At 37.8% G+C, this 20,043-nt stretch overlaps 1 protein-coding gene across 1 annotated transcript in view; it reads right to left on the reverse strand.

Moving 5' to 3' along the window:
- Positions 1–9,841, reverse strand: part of LOC122558381 (ninjurin-1-like) — a 41,020-nt gene extending 31,179 nt beyond the window's left edge. Inside the window, exon 1 of the mRNA XM_043706889.1 lies at positions 9,545–9,841. Coding sequence (XP_043562824.1) covers positions 9,545–9,685 — 141 coding nt within the window. The 5' untranslated portion in view covers positions 9,686–9,841. The remainder of the gene's footprint in view (positions 1–9,544) is intronic.
- Positions 9,842–20,043: the final 10,202 nt, after the last annotated feature.

Consider the following 20,043-nt stretch of genomic DNA (forward strand, 5'->3'; position numbering starts at 1 on the left):
ATGTCATTCAGTGCCATAGATTTAATTTTAGTTCTTAACTAACAAGGCAACCCCACCCCCTCTGCCCACCTCCCTGTCTTTTCGATAGGTTGAAAACCCTTGCATGTTTAACTGCCAGTCCTGACCCCCCTGTAACCACATCTCTGTGATGCCTACCACATCATAATCATTCATGATGATCTGTGCTATTAGTTCGTCTGCTTTGTTACGAATGCTACGAGCATACAGGTAAAGTGCCTTAATGTTAACTTTCTTATCATTAGAGATATTGGACATAAGAGATGTTGTATCCTACCTTTTCTTTAAATAAACATTCTAATACATGACTGACTTTCTTCAATACTTTTGCCCAATTGTCTACTCTCATGATTGCCCAAAGATTCTTTTCAATATGTAACCAATTCCATTAGCTATTTTCTTGAATAAAGTTGAGGCAATAATTTTGAGGGTTACGGACAAGAGTAAATGGGTGTTGTGAATATCTTTCTATTAATTCACCAGATTTCTTTGTAAAATGAATATTGTTCTTAAAATTTGCTGATCTAAAAAAAAATCCCTTTGCTTATGACAAAGGGTCAGCAACTTCTGTGAAAAAATATCAATCCAGAGGAATTGTTAGGGATATTTACTGTCTCCAAGGTATTAGATAACTTTTAAAGCTACTACAAACACTGAAACTTCTTATTTACTTATACAATTCTTTTGTATTGTTTTATTATATAATATTGTAATATTGTTCTCATTGTTTATTTGTGTCTGTCTAACCAGCTTTGTAACAGCCTTACATACCTGCCTGCCAGCCATTAAACCTAGTTGTTAAATAGACTGTTCAGTTCCATGAAGACCCTCGGTTGAAACTCATGACTCTGATTAGATGTCATCCTTGAACCGAAGGACGGCTGATGACAACAAAATCTAATTGAGGAACCTCCTATCAAGGCAAAATTTGGCTTGCAGCACAAAAAATATTGCACATACTCTTCTGATATGGAACTTATTGTACAGCAACTTGATAAGCTTGTTAGCATGGGTGCTAAGAGTGTGTGTTGTAGAGTACAGAGTAGGCAGAATGTCCATCAATGTGGAATGTTGATTAAACTCCATTGATGCAATTTTTCACTTGAATGATTCAACTAATGCTTTTTATTAGAGTCACAGAGTTGAACATGCATTCAGCCACATGGTGGACTCCCATCAATGCTAATTAAAAGGATCATCAACCACTTTAATCGATTACCACTGGCTATTGTTGAGTTTGTTGGGTGAGTTGTTCAGTTTGGTGGTTTGTCCTGCTATTTAGTGAAATCTGCAGCGAGTGATGTCACATGTGATGAAGGTTTTAGTTTTCAAATCATATATTCTGCTCACACTTGCTCCTAGTCAAGGGTGCTGCAGGTTCCATTGTTATGAAACATGACAAGGATAATGAGCTGAGGCAACACAGTGTAGTTCAAACTAGAAGAGAGAAAGCAGGGAGGTGTGAGAGAAGGACATTCATATCCACTCAGGGTCTTTAGGAATAAATCGCCAACCTCACCATTAGCTAAGAACAATATACACGATGTCTCTGCACAAAGACTTCATAAATGCTGCAGCTGTTTTCCCTTGTGCTCCTTGACAGTGACTGGGTAACTTTTGGCAAGCCTGTCAATGTTCACATCACTTCTATGAGTGCCCATCAGTGACTTTCTGTATGTTGTCCAACAGAGGTCCTCATTTGAGTCTCCACAACTGAGCTCATGTTGCGACCTCACATGATCTATCATTTCCTTTCCATAATATTATGTTCCAGATCACTTGTACCTAGTGTCAAACTGTGTGAAACTTTTACTTCTAAACTACCCTCTAAAGTGTGTGGAATTGTCAATATTTGAGCATGTATGAAATCAAGCAAAGGAAGTTCTTCCTCTACTACATCTTGTTCCTGCACAATTGTCTCATCAGGCTGCAACTCGTTTGGTATTTAACAGAAAAAGGAGTAAGCAAGGGTGGTTGTTTCAGCTTCCCTTTGACCACTTCTTTAGTGTGACTGTTAAATGGAGTAAGGATATCTATTTATTGTCACCCCCTGTCAGTTAGATGCTGTGGCCTGTTATGCACCATGTTCTGAGAAGGAAGTGTATCAGTGAATGTGGTTTGGGTGACGTACCTGATATGCTTGAATAGCTAACAGTGTGTACAGGCTGTGAGCTGTCGGTTTGGTATTTGCAGCAATCTAGCTTAATTCTGAAGCGAGGTATAAATTGGCACTGAGAATGATAGTAGCTGATTGAGGTTAGTGGGTGGTGAATGGAGCAGCTTATGGAGCTAGTAATGCCTGTGTAAGAAAAAGCATTTGAAGATGAATTTGCTCACCTTGACCATACATGTAAACTCATTCAGTTGTAACAGGCACGATATCTTGGTTCTTAGAGTTTACATTGAAATGGGTATCTGTTGTCATTACCTTCACAGTTGGTCTGGTGAGCTGCCTGGCTCCACGTCTATAAAGGAGCCCTCATCTCGTCTCCATCCAATCTACCAAGGCCCCCAGAGCTGTTACTGATAACCTTCCAGTATGGGCTGCACAATGTTTCATTATTAAACAGTGTTCTATCTGCTCAGAATATCATCTTCAGTCGCTTCTGGCTCCTGTTCCAGCTAGAATGCACCTCACTTTGAAAAGGTGCAGACTGGCTTTTTAATATTGCATGCAGCTTGACGAGGTTTAATATTGGGCCTCTGTTGAATTATATGATGTGATTCCTAAAGTAAACTCAATTGTGATATGATGCAGTTTCCAAAATCTTTCCTAACATTAAGTTCAATGCCAAATCAGACCAAGAATCACCTCACTGATCATGTGGTTCTGAAACATCTGTGAGACATTAGGCATGACAATAGGGAAGAAATGAATATTTTTATTCCTGCTCACATTCAGAACCCTTGTTGAAATTTCCCAGTTGTAATTGTTGCCAGAAATATCTCGCTAATCTGTTTCTCTAATTCAAAATCCATAGTATCTCTTTGACATTGAAACCTGAAATACATCCCAGTATCTTTATCTTAGCTTTTAATTAGCTTCTAATTTTTCTAATGTGAATCCAAGGTTCATTATTTCCATTAACACAAAAAACAAGACATCTCCCTGGCTAAGCTCTCCAACCCCACATGTCAACAAATATTCTTTGAGGTACATTTCTCATAATTGGAAGAGATAAGTCATCGGGAGGATTAAAGGCTTTGCTTTTAGGCAGGTGGAAGTTTGTGGTCCTTGCAGTTATAATGTTTATACCTATGTAAGCCTTGATTTATTGTGTATGATGGTGTTTGTTTTTTGTTTTGTGCTGAAATAGTCACAATAGGTATGTTGGTGTAGGTAATATTAAGGATGGAATGAGTGTTTAAGAAACTATCAGTGTAGATGCTGAAAGATCTCATGGGTACACATTCTCAGCACATTCTTAGAACATGTGGAGAACAGAGGAAGTACTGGTATAGTTGTAATATTAGTAGATTAATGATTCAGAAACTCAGGCTCATGATTGGGGACATAGATTGAATCCTAGCATTGCAGGTATTGAAATTTGAATTCAATAAAATCTGAAATTAAAAACCAAACTTATGGCAACCATATAACCTCTGCCAATTGATATCTGGTTCACTAATATCCTTTCGAGAAGGAAAATTGCTGTCCTTACTTAGAGAGATAAACGTAGTAGGCTGTTGCTAAATGGGCACCAAGTTCTAAGTGGAAGATACGTTCTTTGTTCTGTTGAAATTGCAATTTTTTTTCCAGAACTCTGTCAGTGTAAAGGATAAACATTTAATTAAGTCTGTCCTACATGTGATTCCAGATGTACAGCAATGGGGTTAATTCTTAACAATCCTCTAAAGTTGCCTACCAAGCCCTTCAGTTGCATCAAACTATTACAGGCTTAAAGAATGGGATAGGATATCTGGAATTATCTCGGCATTGAAAGCAATGACAAAGACCCCTTACCAACATCTGGGAACTTGTGCCAAAATTGAATGAGCTGCCTCCTAGTCATACTTGTGGAATTATACCTTAAACGACAATGTCCTAGTCACGACCATAACTGTCCCTGGGTATGTCATGGTCGACAGACAGGACAGAGCCACCAGAGGTATGGCATCATGGTGTATTGTTGGGGAAACAGTTGTCCTGGGCATCCTCAACATTAACTCTATACTCCATAAAATCTTACGGCATCAGGGCAAACCTGGGCAAGGAAAACTTCTGCTGATTAGCACCAACTCTCACCATTAGATGATGAATTAGTAGACCTGAATGTTGAACACCATTTGGAGATGTACTAAATATGGCAAGGGCATTGGATGTACTCTGAGTGAGAGACTTCAATGTCAGTCTCCAAAATGGCTCAGTAGCACCAGTACTGACTGAGTTGGTGGAATCTTTAAAGGGTGCAACTACCAGACTGGGCCTGCAGCAGTTGGTGAGGAAACCTACAAGACAGAAAAATATATTTGAACTTGCCCTTACCAATACATCTGTCTGAGACATGTCCAAACATGGCATTATAGGTCGGAGTGACCACTTAAAAGTCCTTATGGAAACAAAGTTCACATTCACATTGTGAATATTAACCATCATGTTGTGTGGTAGTCCTCCTGTATTAAATGAAACAGACTCTGAATAGGCCTAGTCACTCCAAACTGAACATCCATGAGCTGTTGTGTGCAATCACTAGCAGCAGAAGTATATCCAACCACAGTCTGTAACATAGTAGCTCAGTATATTTTCTGCTCTCTCAGTGCCATCAGGCTGGGGTATCAACCCCCTTGTTTAACGGAGAGTGCAGGAGGGTATGGCTGGAGCAGACAAGACAATTCTACTCGTGAGGTGTCAACCTAGTGAAGCTACAATGCAGGACTACTTGTATACTAAACAGCATAAGCAGCATGCTTTAAAATATTAAGAAGGGCACAATGCAGCAAAACATACACTTCATCCAAGAGTTTGTGTCACCTCCATCATGAAGACTGGCTACAAAGATCATCTACTTGAACAGCATTCCAAACTAACCCCAATTATGCCAAATTCTCTGAAACTATCATGTAGAAAATGGGCCAACTGTATTCTGTATCTGCCTTGGATTGTCTCTGTGGAGAAATCTGTACAGCACTTGTTTTGTAACAATGATTGTGGTACTGATAGCTTATTCTCAATGAGAATTGCTAGCAATGTTAAGGCTTATTGTATAAATTGTATGACAATCACTGACTTAAACTGAGTGTTATTTGGATCAGCTGGTGCTGGTGAATATGCTGTACTGAGAAACATACAGGACTATTACCATCCAGGACAAGGGTAGCAGATATGTGGGAACCATTTGCAAGTTCCCTTCCAAGGGATTCACTATCTTGATTTGGAAATATATTAGATTAGGTTAAATTAGATTCCCGACAGTGTGGAAACAGGCCCTTCGGCCCAACAAGTCCACACCGACCCTCCGAAGAGCAACCAGACCCATTCTCCTACAATTACCCCTGACTAATGTACCTAACACTACGGGCAATTTAGCATGGCCAATTCACCTGACCTGCACATCTTTGGACTGTGGGAGGAAACTGGAGTACCCAGTGGAAACCCATGCAGACACGGGGAGAATGTGCAAACTCCACACAGACAGTTGAGAGCAGGAATTGAACCCAGGTCCCTGGCACTGTGATGCAGCAGTGCTAACCACTGAGCCACTGTGCTGCCCCATTCCTTCAGTGTCATTGGTACAAAACTGTCTCACAAACTGTGGGTCTTCCTAAATCAAATGGATTGCAATGATTCAAGAAGGCAGCTCACCACCACCTTCTTAAGGGCAACTAGGGAAAGCAATAAATTCACATCCCATAAATCTTTTAAAAAAAGCTTTCAAGTTTCAAAAAGACGTTTTGTAGTTTGCTTTTGCTTTTTTGCTTTCCACCTGAATAGAACTACCTTTGACAACCTGAGAGAAAAATACTTCAGATCCACAATGTAAGTACTCTAAACTAAACTTGTGAGGTTCTTAATTTTGTTTCCCATTATATTAGAAGGAACAGGTGGATGGATTACTCAGCATTTTTGACCATTTTTACTCAACGTCAAAGGTTTTGCAAGCTTTGCAAATCTTTTGAAGGTTTTAATGAGGGACATAAAGGTCAAACAAACGTACATTTCACCAAAGAGAAAGTTCCATCTTTTCCCTGAAGATCTGCTATCATGATAATTTTCTTGACCACCATTCTAATTCATCCCCAGAAGTATATGCAGATGTACACTTCTCCTGTCAAGTAGAAAATGGGCCAAGTGTATTTTGCATTTGCCTTGGTTTAACTTTATTGAAAAAGAATGTCTGTACGGCAAGACATAGACATTTGTGAATGAGTCTGACTCCAAATGGAGTGTTCGTGTTGTATGGGGAGCTGTTTAAGCTGGGACTTCTTTCCCTGGAGCAAATGAGATTGAGGGGTGACCTTATGGAGGTTTATAAAATCATTAAAGGCATAGATAAGGTGAGCAGAGAGGGGAATTGAAAACTAGAAGGCATACATTTAAGATGAGAGAGAAAAAAATTTAAAGAGACCTGAGGGGCAACCTTTTCATGTACAGGGTAATGTGTATATGGAATGAATTGCCAGAGGAAGTGGTAGATGCAGGTACAGTTATAACATTTGGAAGCCATTTTGAAAGGTGAATGAATGGGAAAGGTTTAGAGGGATATGGACCAAATACAGGCAAATGGGACTGGATTAGTTTGAGAAACCTGATTGGCATGGATGAGTTGGACTGAAAGGGGCTGTTTCTGTGCTGTATGATTCTATGACACTATAAAAGGATAAGGTGTCCTTGGAGATCTTTCTGATACATGCACCTTACTATGTATAAGTTTGCTGCCACCATCCTTTTTAGGTGTGGGGTCTGCTTGGTTTAGGGTGGCTGAAGAAAACCAATTCTTGGTCTAACTAGAAGAGATTGTCCTATTGAAGAATTTATTTTTGCATGTTAAAACTAGTTATTGGTTAGATTCATATTATAGACACATTTGTTGCAGAGTGTAGATAATATGTCTTACTCCTCTGAGATCCTAATCTGTTTTGCCCAGAGATTCATATGACATCAAAGTGGTGCTTGTGGAGCCCCTCAGCATTAGCTCTTTCTTATCTGTATCCAACGGTTTTCTCCAGCCTGACAGCCAAAATATATCAAATTCCAGCCAGTGAATTGCCTCAATGAATGAGATCATAAGCACACTGGGTACATTTGATATAGATATTCATAGCTGCCATTAGGAAAAGATGACAATAAACACAGAACTACAGTGTCATGTTCTACTCAACGGAACTGCAGACTCCCATGTAGCAAAAACAGCAGAAATGCCGACTGTAGACACATCATTGTGATATTTTCCACCAATATATCATTTTATTATTTAATATTGCCCATTTACAACATTGCCCAAAACTAAATTACATGTAAAATCCTGGTGGCAGTCTTGGAATTGGGGGAAGGTGGATATGAGGTAATAGGGGTAAGACACATTGAAACAGTGGTTTCCTTTGGGGACATTTTCTAGTGGAGAGTTGAAAGTGAGTCACATGTGCACTTCACAGAGGTGGGCAGCTACTAAACAATGATGAGACCCTAATTAGGGTCCAATTGCCATTGGCCATAGATGGAGTTGCCCATCACCATATGAGGAAGTTGCCAGTTCAGTGGAGACTGCCTGCCTGCAGCAGGACAACTGCTACTCTGAACAGAAAGCTTGATTCTCCAATAATGGGGCTGTGGTCAGGAGACGCTGTACCTGTAGTCCAAATAATTCTGTTTGAAGGGTTTCCCCTCTATTACGAAAGTCCTAATGGGTTTCACTATAAGTTTGAACCACTCATGAAGTCCCTGACCTCAGCAACTCCTACCTCTCTACATGGGTCTTCCAAGACTCAAGTACTTCTGTTTGAGATGCAGCATTAGGAATCCACGCACAGTCCTGAGGAGTACAGTGAATGCAGAGGTGACCACTTAGGAGGCAACTCCCTGACATTTGATCAGCCAGTCTTGCTGCTGGTAATCATGGACTCAAGAACCCAGTGATCTTTAGTTCAAAGTGCTGAAGCCTGTGGGCAAATCCAACCTATTAAATCTACTAAACAGTAGTACCAATGCTTTCTCGACCCTTGTGGATGTGAGCAACAGATGTTTATTTGCTTAACTCCATTCAAAGACAAGCAATGAGCTACAGCTGCATCATCACAAAAAGTATTCTTATAATCATTCTGTTGAAGGAGGTTTGTAAATTATTGATTCCATTTTCAGGAATAAAAATAAATTCCTCTGTATGACCGAAATGGAATTTATACTCCATGCAAAACTCTTGACTCCACTAGAAAATGTCCCCAAGGGAAACCACTGTTTCAATGTGTCTTACCCCTATTACCTCATATCCACCATCCCCCAATTCCAAGACTGCCACCAGGATTTTACATGTAATTTAGTTTTGGGCAATGTTGTAAATGGGCAATATTAAATAATAAAATGATATATTGGTGGAAAATATCACAATGATGTGTCTACAGTCGGCATTTCTGCTGTTTTTGCTACATGGGAGTCTGCAGTTCCGTTGAGTAGAACATGACACTGTAGTTCTGTGTTTATTGTCATCTTTTCCTAATGGCAGCTATGAATATCTATATCAAATGTACCCAGTGTGCTTATGATCTCATTCATTTCTCTATTTTCTTCTCTGTTTTGCATGTTGAATTGATTTCATAGTTCGAGAGCAATGATTGCACAAACAGAACACAACTTTTAAAACAAAATACAGTTATACATACTTTATACATATTTCTGTATCTGTGAAATATGCAGAACATATCAGAAATGTACACCATTTGGTGGAGATTGTACTGTTAGAAACCAGTTAATCAAAATCAACTCCTCTATCAAAGAAGACCACTTATTCTCCTTTCATTGACAGTGTAAATTATGACCAGTATAAGTATACATGTACAACAGCCATTCAGGAACAATGATAGAATTAAATTGACACATTTCAATTGTAATCTGCATCAGGTTTTAACACAGAAATGCACAACAAAAGATTAGGAGCCCCTACCAGTGAAATACAAAAGTAGATGATTGGAAATGTCAGAACTTTGCAAAAGGAGCAGAGTGAATTAACTCTGTGACCTGCTGAAATTCAGGAGCTGTGTATTTATGATGTTCAGTCTGTACTTGTCCTTAGGTAGCTTCTCTAACTTATAGAGGGAACAGAAATCAGATATTTTATTCTGGAGGGTTTACTGGTGATATGCGACAATGTAAAAATGCATCCATGTGTACTTATATTCATGCATAACTGACTCGGATTTCTAGTTGTACTTTATCAACATCCATCACAATGTCGTGTACAATGATTTTGATACTGTCATTCTCTGGAATGAAACTTTCATTTTTTTTCTACTTCATAAACTATTACATTTTTTTCATGCTTGAAAAATGCATTACAAAAGCTGTTTTCCAACTCCTACTATAATATATACTTACATTTACTCTGCTTTCTTCATTGGAGCTTTGCCGAAAGAGAGGCTCCTCATCAGTAGATATATCACTGTCATCACTGTGGGAGTTACGGTGCATATTTCTCCAAATTAAGGTACTCATCCTGTTCTTATGAACAAGCTTCATATCAGAAAATTATAAGGAAACATGAGGTTTTATGGATGCACACTCCATTTCTAAATCCTTCTGGAATTTTGATAGCTCGTTGTTAATAGCAGTGAAAGCAACGTGCTTTGTAGCTCATGTACATTTCAGGAACTTTAAGCCATGTTTACCATTCACTGTACCTATGACAGTAAATACAAGGTATGAATGTGTTATAATTCTGGTAGTTTCCTTTTGCATTGTGGTGTGAGGTTTCTCTTTTGCAGTCACAGTGAATGAAAGATCCAGAGCTGCTGACTCATACAAGCTGTTGAAAGCTTTTCGCTGCCTCTTACACTTTTTTTTGTATTCTTTGCTTCCCATTATTAACTTTTATTTACATATTAATTAGACATGCTGAATATCACATCAACTAATAACTTAAAGGCACAGTGTTCTCACAAAAAAAATCTCAATCCATCTCCAATGTTTACGAACACAGAAGATAACAATATTTAACGGTTTCCAAATGAACTATAATGGGGGGGTTGTTCATTATTTTCATAATGTTAACAGTGACATAGAATATATATATTTCTCATTATCTTTCCAATGATTTAAAGTTTGATAAACAGCTTTTTTGTCTTTGTCCTTTTGAATGTTTCTAAATATAATTATTAATTGATTAAGCTCAGTGAGGAGTTTGGGGAAATGGCATGAATAGGGAAGATCTCAAAACTCATGAGTGAAAGTGTAAAAGTCCTTATAGAAATGGATCAACCAGATTACCAAATTTATAATTGAGCATTACAGACTAAGATTGCTGAGTTGGATCACCAGTCAGTTAATTATATATTTCATCTTAGCAAGGGCGTGGCAGAGGCTCTGTAAATGCTTTATAGAAGAAACAGTTGATCAGAGTTTCTGATTGTGATCCAGTACTCCATATTAGAAATGAATGTGTGTGGACTTCAGGTAATGACAGGATCAGGCTAAACACTGATGAGCGTTATAGGGAATAGTTGCCTGCACTTTCTTCGACAAAGCTTTCCGTCAGGTATGAGCAGTAACAATTGAATTGTATCCAATAATTGAACATATCCAATGAGTGAAGGCTTTGATGAAAGTATAAAAGAAAACTGGTGACTTAGAAGAGAAAAGGAATAAAACATATTCTCTACTCATTAGTTAGATGTTGAAGTGAAAGCAGTGTTTAAACCAATCATTCATCATTTGAATCATTCCATCCTGTGCTTACTTGACCAAAATAACTTTCACAGAATATTCAATTTCTTTATTTTGATTTCAAATGCAACTCAACTGAGAGTCAGTGCAATGATCAACTCCACATTAAAATTTCTAGTGATGAAATTTAAATAGAAAGTTGCTCTGATTGTAGATAGTGATTTTTTTCTGAAAATTAACAATATATATTATGTCTTGCGTAATTTAATAAAACTTACTAATACCTATGGCTTCAAGCCATTGACTTTGATGTGCTTAAATGCATCCTCCGATTATCAACATTATTATATCATAGCTTTATTTTTTAATGTTGCCACTTGGTGCTAATGTGACAGAATAGTTCTGCAATCGGCATATTGTCCATTCTATCAGGTAGCCTCCTACTCCACTTATCTGTTATATTTTGAACTAAAATCATGGTTTAAATCAATTTCATCTTTGAGCTATTCCACCTTATGTTTATTTGACACTAACATAGCTAAATGGAAAATTACTGTTTCCACTGTCTTTCTGAAATCGTGGTTAAAAAATAATTGGTACCATTGGATTTCCTGTGGCATTGCTTAAACAACTTTTTAATCCCATCGGCTAAATAGGAAATTAAAGACAGTTGTGACTTGTTGTAAACTGCTGACGTGGCAAATATAATTCCTTTGTAATGATAATTTCTTTGTAATTTGTAATGAAAGCTGACTCTGCAGGTCTGGTGAAAGATTGACACAATAAGGAAGAGGTGCAGTAGACTCTCACAAAGAATTCAAACCAATTACCAAAGACATAAGATCACATTAGCATTTTTAGAAGCCACAGTTTTCTTTCGACAATTTTTGTCAAACTGAAAAACAATCACTACTTGCATTTATGTCGTTTCTTTACTATAGCTTAGCCTCTCAAGTGTACTTCACACAAATGTCATCAAACAAAACCGAACAGAAAGCTACCTGAGGAGATTTTGTGGCAGTTTAGCAAACAATTTGTTAAATAGTGAAGGAGAAAATGGAAGGTAGAGAAGCAACAGAGGTTTAAGTGGCAATTGTAGACATAGGGCTTTGATAACTGAAAATTCTGCCATGTTGGAATAGCCAAGTGTCTGGGTCACAGAATTTCCAGGACCACATGGGTTCAGGCAGGAGGAAGAAGTTTGGTGATCATAACCACATTGGATCAATCATAATTCCAAGGTTACAAATAATCTGCTTCCAATTTAGGCAATTTTCAGCAAGAACCTGGGAGTCTATTCACTATGGAACAGAGTTTTGTGATGGGACCTGTAGAAAATCCTAGGTAACCCATCTTAATCATAACACAACTTTTATTTAGATTGAATAAATTCATCTTGGATAGAAACCATAGAGTCTAGATTCTTCAGGAAAATAAATTATTGTTATAAACAGATATTTGACATAAACTTCTCTGCTCCAGGAGAAATAGTAAGAAGAAATTATGTAAAATTGTATAATATTTATATCTTAGAAAGAGTCAACTTGGTTAACGGGTTTCGGTGGTTTTCATACTCCAGTCGATGTTCCTCCCTGATAGGATAATTTATTAATCCCACCAAGGTACCCAGAGGTCTTTCTCCTAGCTGGGAATCAAAGCCATATTTTCCATCACTAAGAGTGGATATTTACCTAATCCCACCTAATTTATCCTGAGGAGCTGTGGGAAAACTAAAGCATAAAATGTGGTCCCCTAATTTTATTTTCTCCTCTTATATTGTTTATAAACAATGTTAGGTATAGCACACTTGTTAGAGCTTTCAGAAGATGTAGAATTATTTAACTATTTTGCCCATTTAAGCCACTGATGCTATCATGTTGGCTGCTGTTTGTTTTCCCAGATTTTATTAGTCCATTCCTCAATTCATTTAAAATGTATTCTGACAGCATGGAATATGTAAGTGTCAATTTATCATCTAGTTTGGAATATATTGCATGACATTAAATGATGCTAAGTTGGTACATAACTCTTATTTTATGTTCTTGCATGCATTTTCAGTATATTTTCATGCGTAATCAATCTCATTTATAGATTGTTTATAAAATGCATTCATCCTCTTTTTTTTGTTTGTGGATGATATTCATTATTTTGTACAATAGCATAAGAATCAAATACTGTGATTTTAATAAGCTAAAGTAAATTGTCAATAACCTGACAAGCATTATTATTGTTCATTGAAAGTGTATACAGATTGAACACATCTAAAAATAATTGCAGTGCAAGTAACAGATGGAATAATTTTAGCTGCTACAGAAACATTAACTGATATAATTGAAACCAAATCCTCCTTTTGTTTAACAACTGCAATTTTCTTCTATTCTGATTTCGTACACATCTGCTTTGAAACCTATTACAAGATAAGAACACAGTGCTGTCAGCACTTTTCCCTTTCTCTTCGGTTTCTTTTAAAATTGGTGTAATTGTAAGCATTGCCTCAGTGATCGGTTGGCATCACCAAATGTAATCTGGCTGTAGTAACCATGTAAGTGCATAGGGATTGACAGATAGAGGATTGAATGAGGAGAACCCCCTCCCTTAAATGGTATTTTGGGTCTCCCTACAGGAAATAGATTGCAGCAGTTCAAGAAAGCCACTTTCTCAAGAGCAACAAGGGATGGGCAATAAGATGGTAATATAGTGATGGACAGTAAAGCAGTAAAGCTAGCAGTGTCCACATTCCTTGAATTAAATTTAACGATTGCCCAATTCAACAACAAATATTTTCAGCAATTATTTGTTAAACCAGCACTGAGCAAGAAAACTCATCAACCAACCACAGGTCTAGTTTTGACAATTCTGATTTAGTCATAGGCACCATTTTAGAAGAAAGGAGCTTACATAGAATTGTATCATGTCTATTTACTCAAAGGACATTTAAAAGAATTCAATCTAAATTTTTACATCAAATAACAGAACTCTGGTATAAATTTACCAAAAACAAGACATCTGAATGTTATGGCCAGGATTGAGCAGCGCTTTAACTTTATATAGGAAATTGCTGAGAACTTTGGTTTATGCATCAACATGCCCCGAATCAGTTCCGCCCACTACAATCGTGGATGCTATTTGGCCTTCGCCTATGTCATTCCTTCATGGAACTGTTCACCAGCCCAGAACAGCTATTCTGATTGCTCAGTTCACCACAGTCACAGCACCTTGCTCCTTACAATGTTGATAGTCTTCCACATGTTCACATTCAGCATTTTCACTAGTGGCTCTACACAATTTGGCAGATAATTCATAGGCTCAAACCAAGTCAGTAAAACATGCACAGCAATTGAAATCATTCAAATAAATGTAAGTACTGTGGATGCTGGAAATCTGAAATAAATCAGAATATTCTGGAAAATCTCAGCAGGACTGACACTATTTGTGGAAGGAGAAAAAGTGTTACTGCTTCCATAAGAAATAGCAACACGACTTGGCCATTCGGCCCCTTGACCATTTAATGGGGTCGTGGCTGATACAATATTCCTTAAGTTCACATTCTGCCTTTTTCCATAATCCTTGATTCTCCTACTGATCATGAATCAATATTTCAGCCCTAAATATACACAAGAAATCTGACTCCACAGCTCTCTGTGGCAAAGAGTTCCAAAGACACCAAACCCTCTGAGTGAAGAAATTACTCCTCATCTCAGTATTACATTGGCACCACTTCATTCTGAGACCATTCCAACTGGTTTTAGACTCTGTATGAAGGGAAACATCCTCTTAGCATTTACCTTATCAAGCCCCTTATGAATCCTATATATTCCAATGAGATCACTTCTCATTCTTCTAAGCATCAACCTCTTCAGACTTTGTTCATAACACGATCCATACATACCTACATCCTAGTGAACCTTCTCTGAACTGCCTCTAATGAAATAATGTCTTTCATTAAGTAAGGGGACCAAAATTGCACACAGTACTACAGATGTGGTCTCACCAACACCTTGTACAGTTGCAGTAAGACTTCGCTGCTTATACACTTGAATCCCCTTGAAATAAGGGTTAACATTCCATTAGCCTTCCTGCTTATGTACTGCAGCTGTGTGCTAGACTTTTGAGTTTGTGCACAAGTATACTCAAGTCCCTTTGTGATGCAGCTTTTCAATACTTAAATAATAATCAGTTCTTTTGTTCCTCCTTCCAAAATGAACAACTTCATATTTTCCTACATTATACTCCATTTGTCAATTTTTTGCCCACTTACTTAACCTATCAATATCTCACTGTGATCTGCAACCTACCTTTCTACCTATTTTTGTGTTGTCTGTAAATTTGGTTTAAGTGCCTTCACTTCCTTCCTCCAAGTCAATAACATATATAATAAATAAATTGTTCCAACATGACACTTCTTCAGAATTAAATCATGACTGATTCTGCTTTTTGTGTTACCATTTTACCAAAAATCACAAAATATGTTCAAACTGCATGTATATATAGTTTAGACATCAATATCAAAACCGCATTCTTCATATGGTATTTATTATATAATAGGCAACCTTTGAATTTCTAATGAAATGCAGTTATTTCATACTGTATTGGACAACATTGGGTTAAAATGCTAAAAAGAAAGCTAATAATGCTTTTAAAAGGTTTCAGTTCATTTGCTTGGTGTAATATAATTTCAAGTGATGAAGTTATTTTGGATCTTTACAAGGGGCATGTTTTGTATTTAATCATTCTTCAGGATTTTACATAAAAAAAAAACTAATATTAGAAATTGCATTCTGATTATCAAATGTGGTCATACAATCCAAAAATAAACTTTTCATTGTCAAAAAGCAATTGTGACTAATATTAGAAAATATAGTGATTACTTCAAATTTCATGGAATTATTGTCTGTGTCATGTTTACCACACCTCAAAATAAAATTCCACAAAATGCATTAACCATAGTAACAAAATAGATAGACCAGTCATTTGAGAGATGCCTGTTTTTGATTCTCAATTATACTTCCTCTTTTGTCTTTCTTTTCTGCTTGAGCATTGATCTCAGCATCCAAATTGAGAGTAGAAACCTCACTTTTATTAGTTGTATTACTCCTCCAGTGAGAATTTTCTTGGCCTTGAAATGATGTTAACATTCATAGTCACCATTGCCTTCGATTTTATTAGAGAAAACAGTTAGGATATCTTCAGTAACAATTTCTAATGGAAAGCTTTTCAAGGGAATTACTAAATGCTTATAACGTTAAATCTTTTCTGTCTATTGAATAAAAATGTATTCCATGGTTGCATTCTTGTAATAACAAGATCTGGACCAAACACTTCTCCTTGTTCAGGATTAAAAGTGCAATTGGACTCTTTGACAGGATTTGTGATTTAAGTCTTTTAGATTTACTAGTACAGATTTGAACCAACTACAGTTTGGACTTCAATTGAAAGATCAGTAAAGGGTCAAAATCACATGCCAAAACTGATTAATGTTAGACACTCTTGCTAGGTCTCAGTGCCAGTGAGTGAACAGCAATGACATTTTTCAATCTCAGTACTATTCTAGCTAAAACCAGAAACTGAACAATCCAAAGAGTTGGCTCGATTTAGCCACCCCTATGGTAAGAAGCACTCATTCAGCTTACTATTGACATTTTGAGTGAAAATATGAAATGTAAAAAGACAGGTGAATCTATTGCTGCATGTAAATAGCCTGTAAGCTGTCCTTCATCATCCAATTTGCATTTTTTAGAAACATGATATGTGATTGATATTGAACTAAATAAACTGTCTTTCACTAACATCGTGTTGTTTGCATTACATTGCACCAGATTCATGTCAATCCATTTGCTAAATGTAATTTGGGATTTACTTAATAATGGTATACGTACTTTACTCTTCACGATTACCTGATTAGTTCATTGTGTAAGGAACACCGTGACCTTTTCCAGCTTCCAGTATTTCTTGTAAACTCATTAAGACTTTTTTTTAAAAGCTTGACATTTTTGACAATGATCAAAGACAGAAATAATAATTAATTTCTTTATTTGTTCAACTTAAATTGTGAATCTTTGAAAAATATTTTGAGCAAATTCCTGAGCATACCTATGAATCCTGTAAATGACATATGCATCTTCCTTCAAATCACCCTCTTATACCCAATGGAATTCTGTCTTTGAATTGTTGTCATCTACAAATTGCTTTACTTTTGGGTTGAGCTTGCCTTTCTTATCAGAAGGTTGTTATGAAGGTGTAAGGGGTACTATACTTTAAGAGAGATAAAAGCTAGCAGAACTACCTGATACAGTACCAAGTGTTCTGAACAAGGTAACAATGTAACATTTGGTCAAACAGCTAGATTAGCTGGGTTGCCTGGAGACAACAAAACAAATTCAAATTTGGCCAATCAGTTTAAATTATACCCCAAAATATCAACCTCCAATCAAGTTTGAATTTTGTATATTAACAATATTACAACCCAATGAAACAATCCGATGCTTTGAGGTATAAGACTGGGAAATTGAACAGTTGAGGGAGAACTGCCAAGCCACCAGCATGTACAGACTGCCCAAAAAAAGCTCTCTTAAAGGTACCTTTATTGATCAGTAACCTGTAAAACAGAAATCCCAAAGAAGAAGAAAATAAGATAAAGCAAGATATGAAGAGAAGATTTGACAGCTGGCTGGTTTTGAAATTTGAATTTTGATAAATCTTATTCAAGGGTTTTATTGGACTAGTATTATCGAAGGGAACGTAAAAGATAGGTTACAAGAAGGAGTTGTACAGGTGAACCTCGATTATCCGAATACCAATTATCCAAAAATCAGATTATCTGAAGGAGACCTCCAGGTCCCGATGGAAACATTACATCAAAGACATGTTTCCAACACTGATTGCATCTTATGTTTACAGTGATTAAACAGGCACCATCGCCAAATGACTGTCAGCCGCCCTCTCTCTCTCTCCCCACACTTTCCCTGGAGTTCCACAGAGGGGTGTACCCAAAACCCCCCTTTCCCCACATAATCTCTCCAACATTGTCCTGTACAAGGCAAAGGTGGAACCTGTCAAAAGTTGCAGTAAAGAGTTATGTGTGTGTGTGTGTGTATGTGTGTGTGCGTGCGCACACATGCTATTTGGAGACTTACCCCACAAAGGCAACTGCAGCAGTCTTGTCATTGGTGTCTAGTCCAGCTGCTCCAGAGAGGGAGTGGATGTGTACGATGTTTGGGGGCGGGGGGCGGTGTTGGACAGGCTTGGGGCCAGTGTGGGGGGCAGGGGTGGTGTTGGATGGGGTTGGGTGGCAGGCGATGTTAGGGGGTGTGCAGGGGGCTGGTGTGGGATGGGGTTTGGGCAGGTGGAAGCTCACACGTGGTGTGTGCTGCTGCCTAGCCTGAATGGGGAGCAGACTTCATAGAAAACTCTGAGCCCCAGAGGAAAGGCATTGAATCGATTAACCAAATAATCAATTATCCAAACAAAATATCTGCCCATCTCATTCGGATAATCGAGGTTCGTCTGTAATGGTTTGAGATTGTATTATTAGGAGTATTGGTGGTGTTGGACAGGGTTGGGGGCAGGGGGCGGTGTCGGGGGTGGGGTCTTGTGCGCTGTGTGCTGCTGCAGTCTCCTGAATGGGGAGCAGACTTTAAAAACTCTGAGCCCTAGAGGGTAGGCATTTAATCAATTAACTGAATAATCGATTATCTGAATGAAATAGTGCCCGCCCATCACGTTCGGATAATCGAGGTTCCCCTGTAAGTAGCTGTTAGTTAATTATTCTCGGTTATACTTTAAGAAATACAGCTGTTACTTTTATTTTAACTCGTTCTTGGCCTCTTGAAATTTCACAGATTACTGCATGGGACAAATCTTTTGTGTGCTGCAGGATTAAACTAAGCAGGAGGGTTTACCTCATGATATAACAAGGTAATTTTATGTTCTTCTGTGGAATTCATTGCTTCAGAGGGTTGTGGTGAGGCTAAGCCATTGATTATATTTAAGACAGTGATAGAAAGGTTCTCATTTGGTAAGGAGATCAAGGATTATGGGGAGAAGGCAGGAGAATGGGATTAAATAATCAAATAGTGGAGCAGATGAATTTAACTAAATGGCATAATTCCTCTCCCATGTCCTATGGTTTTACTTTTATTAAAATAGGAATTATAAAATCTGGTTAGAAACAACTTGGGGTTGAAGACACCCATCACTCCCCAGAAGGACATGGTCCATGGCAAGTCAGTTGGGGAAAAATAACAAGGACGGAAAAATGAAATTCCTGTTGTTCAGAAAGAAAGTGTGACTTTGCAACCAAGATTTGAATGATGAGATGAGAATCTCACTAGTACTTGGTGAGAGGTCTGTTTACATGTATGATATTTCATTAACATCCAATCCTCCCTTATTTACTTGTAATTTCTCTTCTCTCCCATGCTGGAGAGGAACTAGATGGTGACAATTTCCAACACGAATCACAACTCACCACTTGTTCCTTCTTTAGGTCTCCACCTTAAACAGCTGTCTCCAGCACCCCCAAACAAGTCAAGGGAAGTCCACGGAAAAAAGAAACATAAACGTTTGGGGCGGGGGCAAAGGCTTCGATTATCAGGCTGAGCATGTGACCCACCCTACCTAATGCGACCAACATTGCCTTCCATCTTCATCCAGATCACAAATGTACAAGTGGAATTGCTATATGGCTCCAACCATACCCACAGTAAAACAGTAGTCTTTTAAATGTCTGAGCATGTGGGCTCTACTGTGAGAGATTTGGGGGAATTTCATGAATCGGGTACTTTAGTGGTATAGATTGAAGTCATCTGTAATCAGAGCACCCTGTTTGTGAAATGTTTGTTGTGTCAAACTGTATTGAACTCAATTCCTGGTCATAATCAAACTTGACCATGTCATTGCAGATTGCAGTGAGTCATTTCTGTGAAGCAGAAGTTATCACAGGTAACCTTTCAATAAGTGCTTGAAGATCTCACTATACAAGATTTCAAAGACTGCACAAAGGCATGGAGCTGATTTCCCCTCACCTTGCACTGTAAGTATTTGCCAACATGGTCTTACATGCAATGATGCCTTTCTTGGATGATGTGGGGTGTGGTGGGGGAGTGATAAGGTTTCAGTAATCATTTCACATTAACAATCTCCTGCTGTATTTGTATGCTATGGCTTATGCTGCATACATTGCAGTAAGGTCCCTATGACAAAGGTTCATGTATTCC

This window comes from Chiloscyllium plagiosum, chromosome 17 (assembly GCF_004010195.1).
Source record: "Chiloscyllium plagiosum isolate BGI_BamShark_2017 chromosome 17, ASM401019v2, whole genome shotgun sequence".
NCBI classification, from domain to species: domain Eukaryota; kingdom Metazoa; phylum Chordata; class Chondrichthyes; order Orectolobiformes; family Hemiscylliidae; genus Chiloscyllium; species Chiloscyllium plagiosum.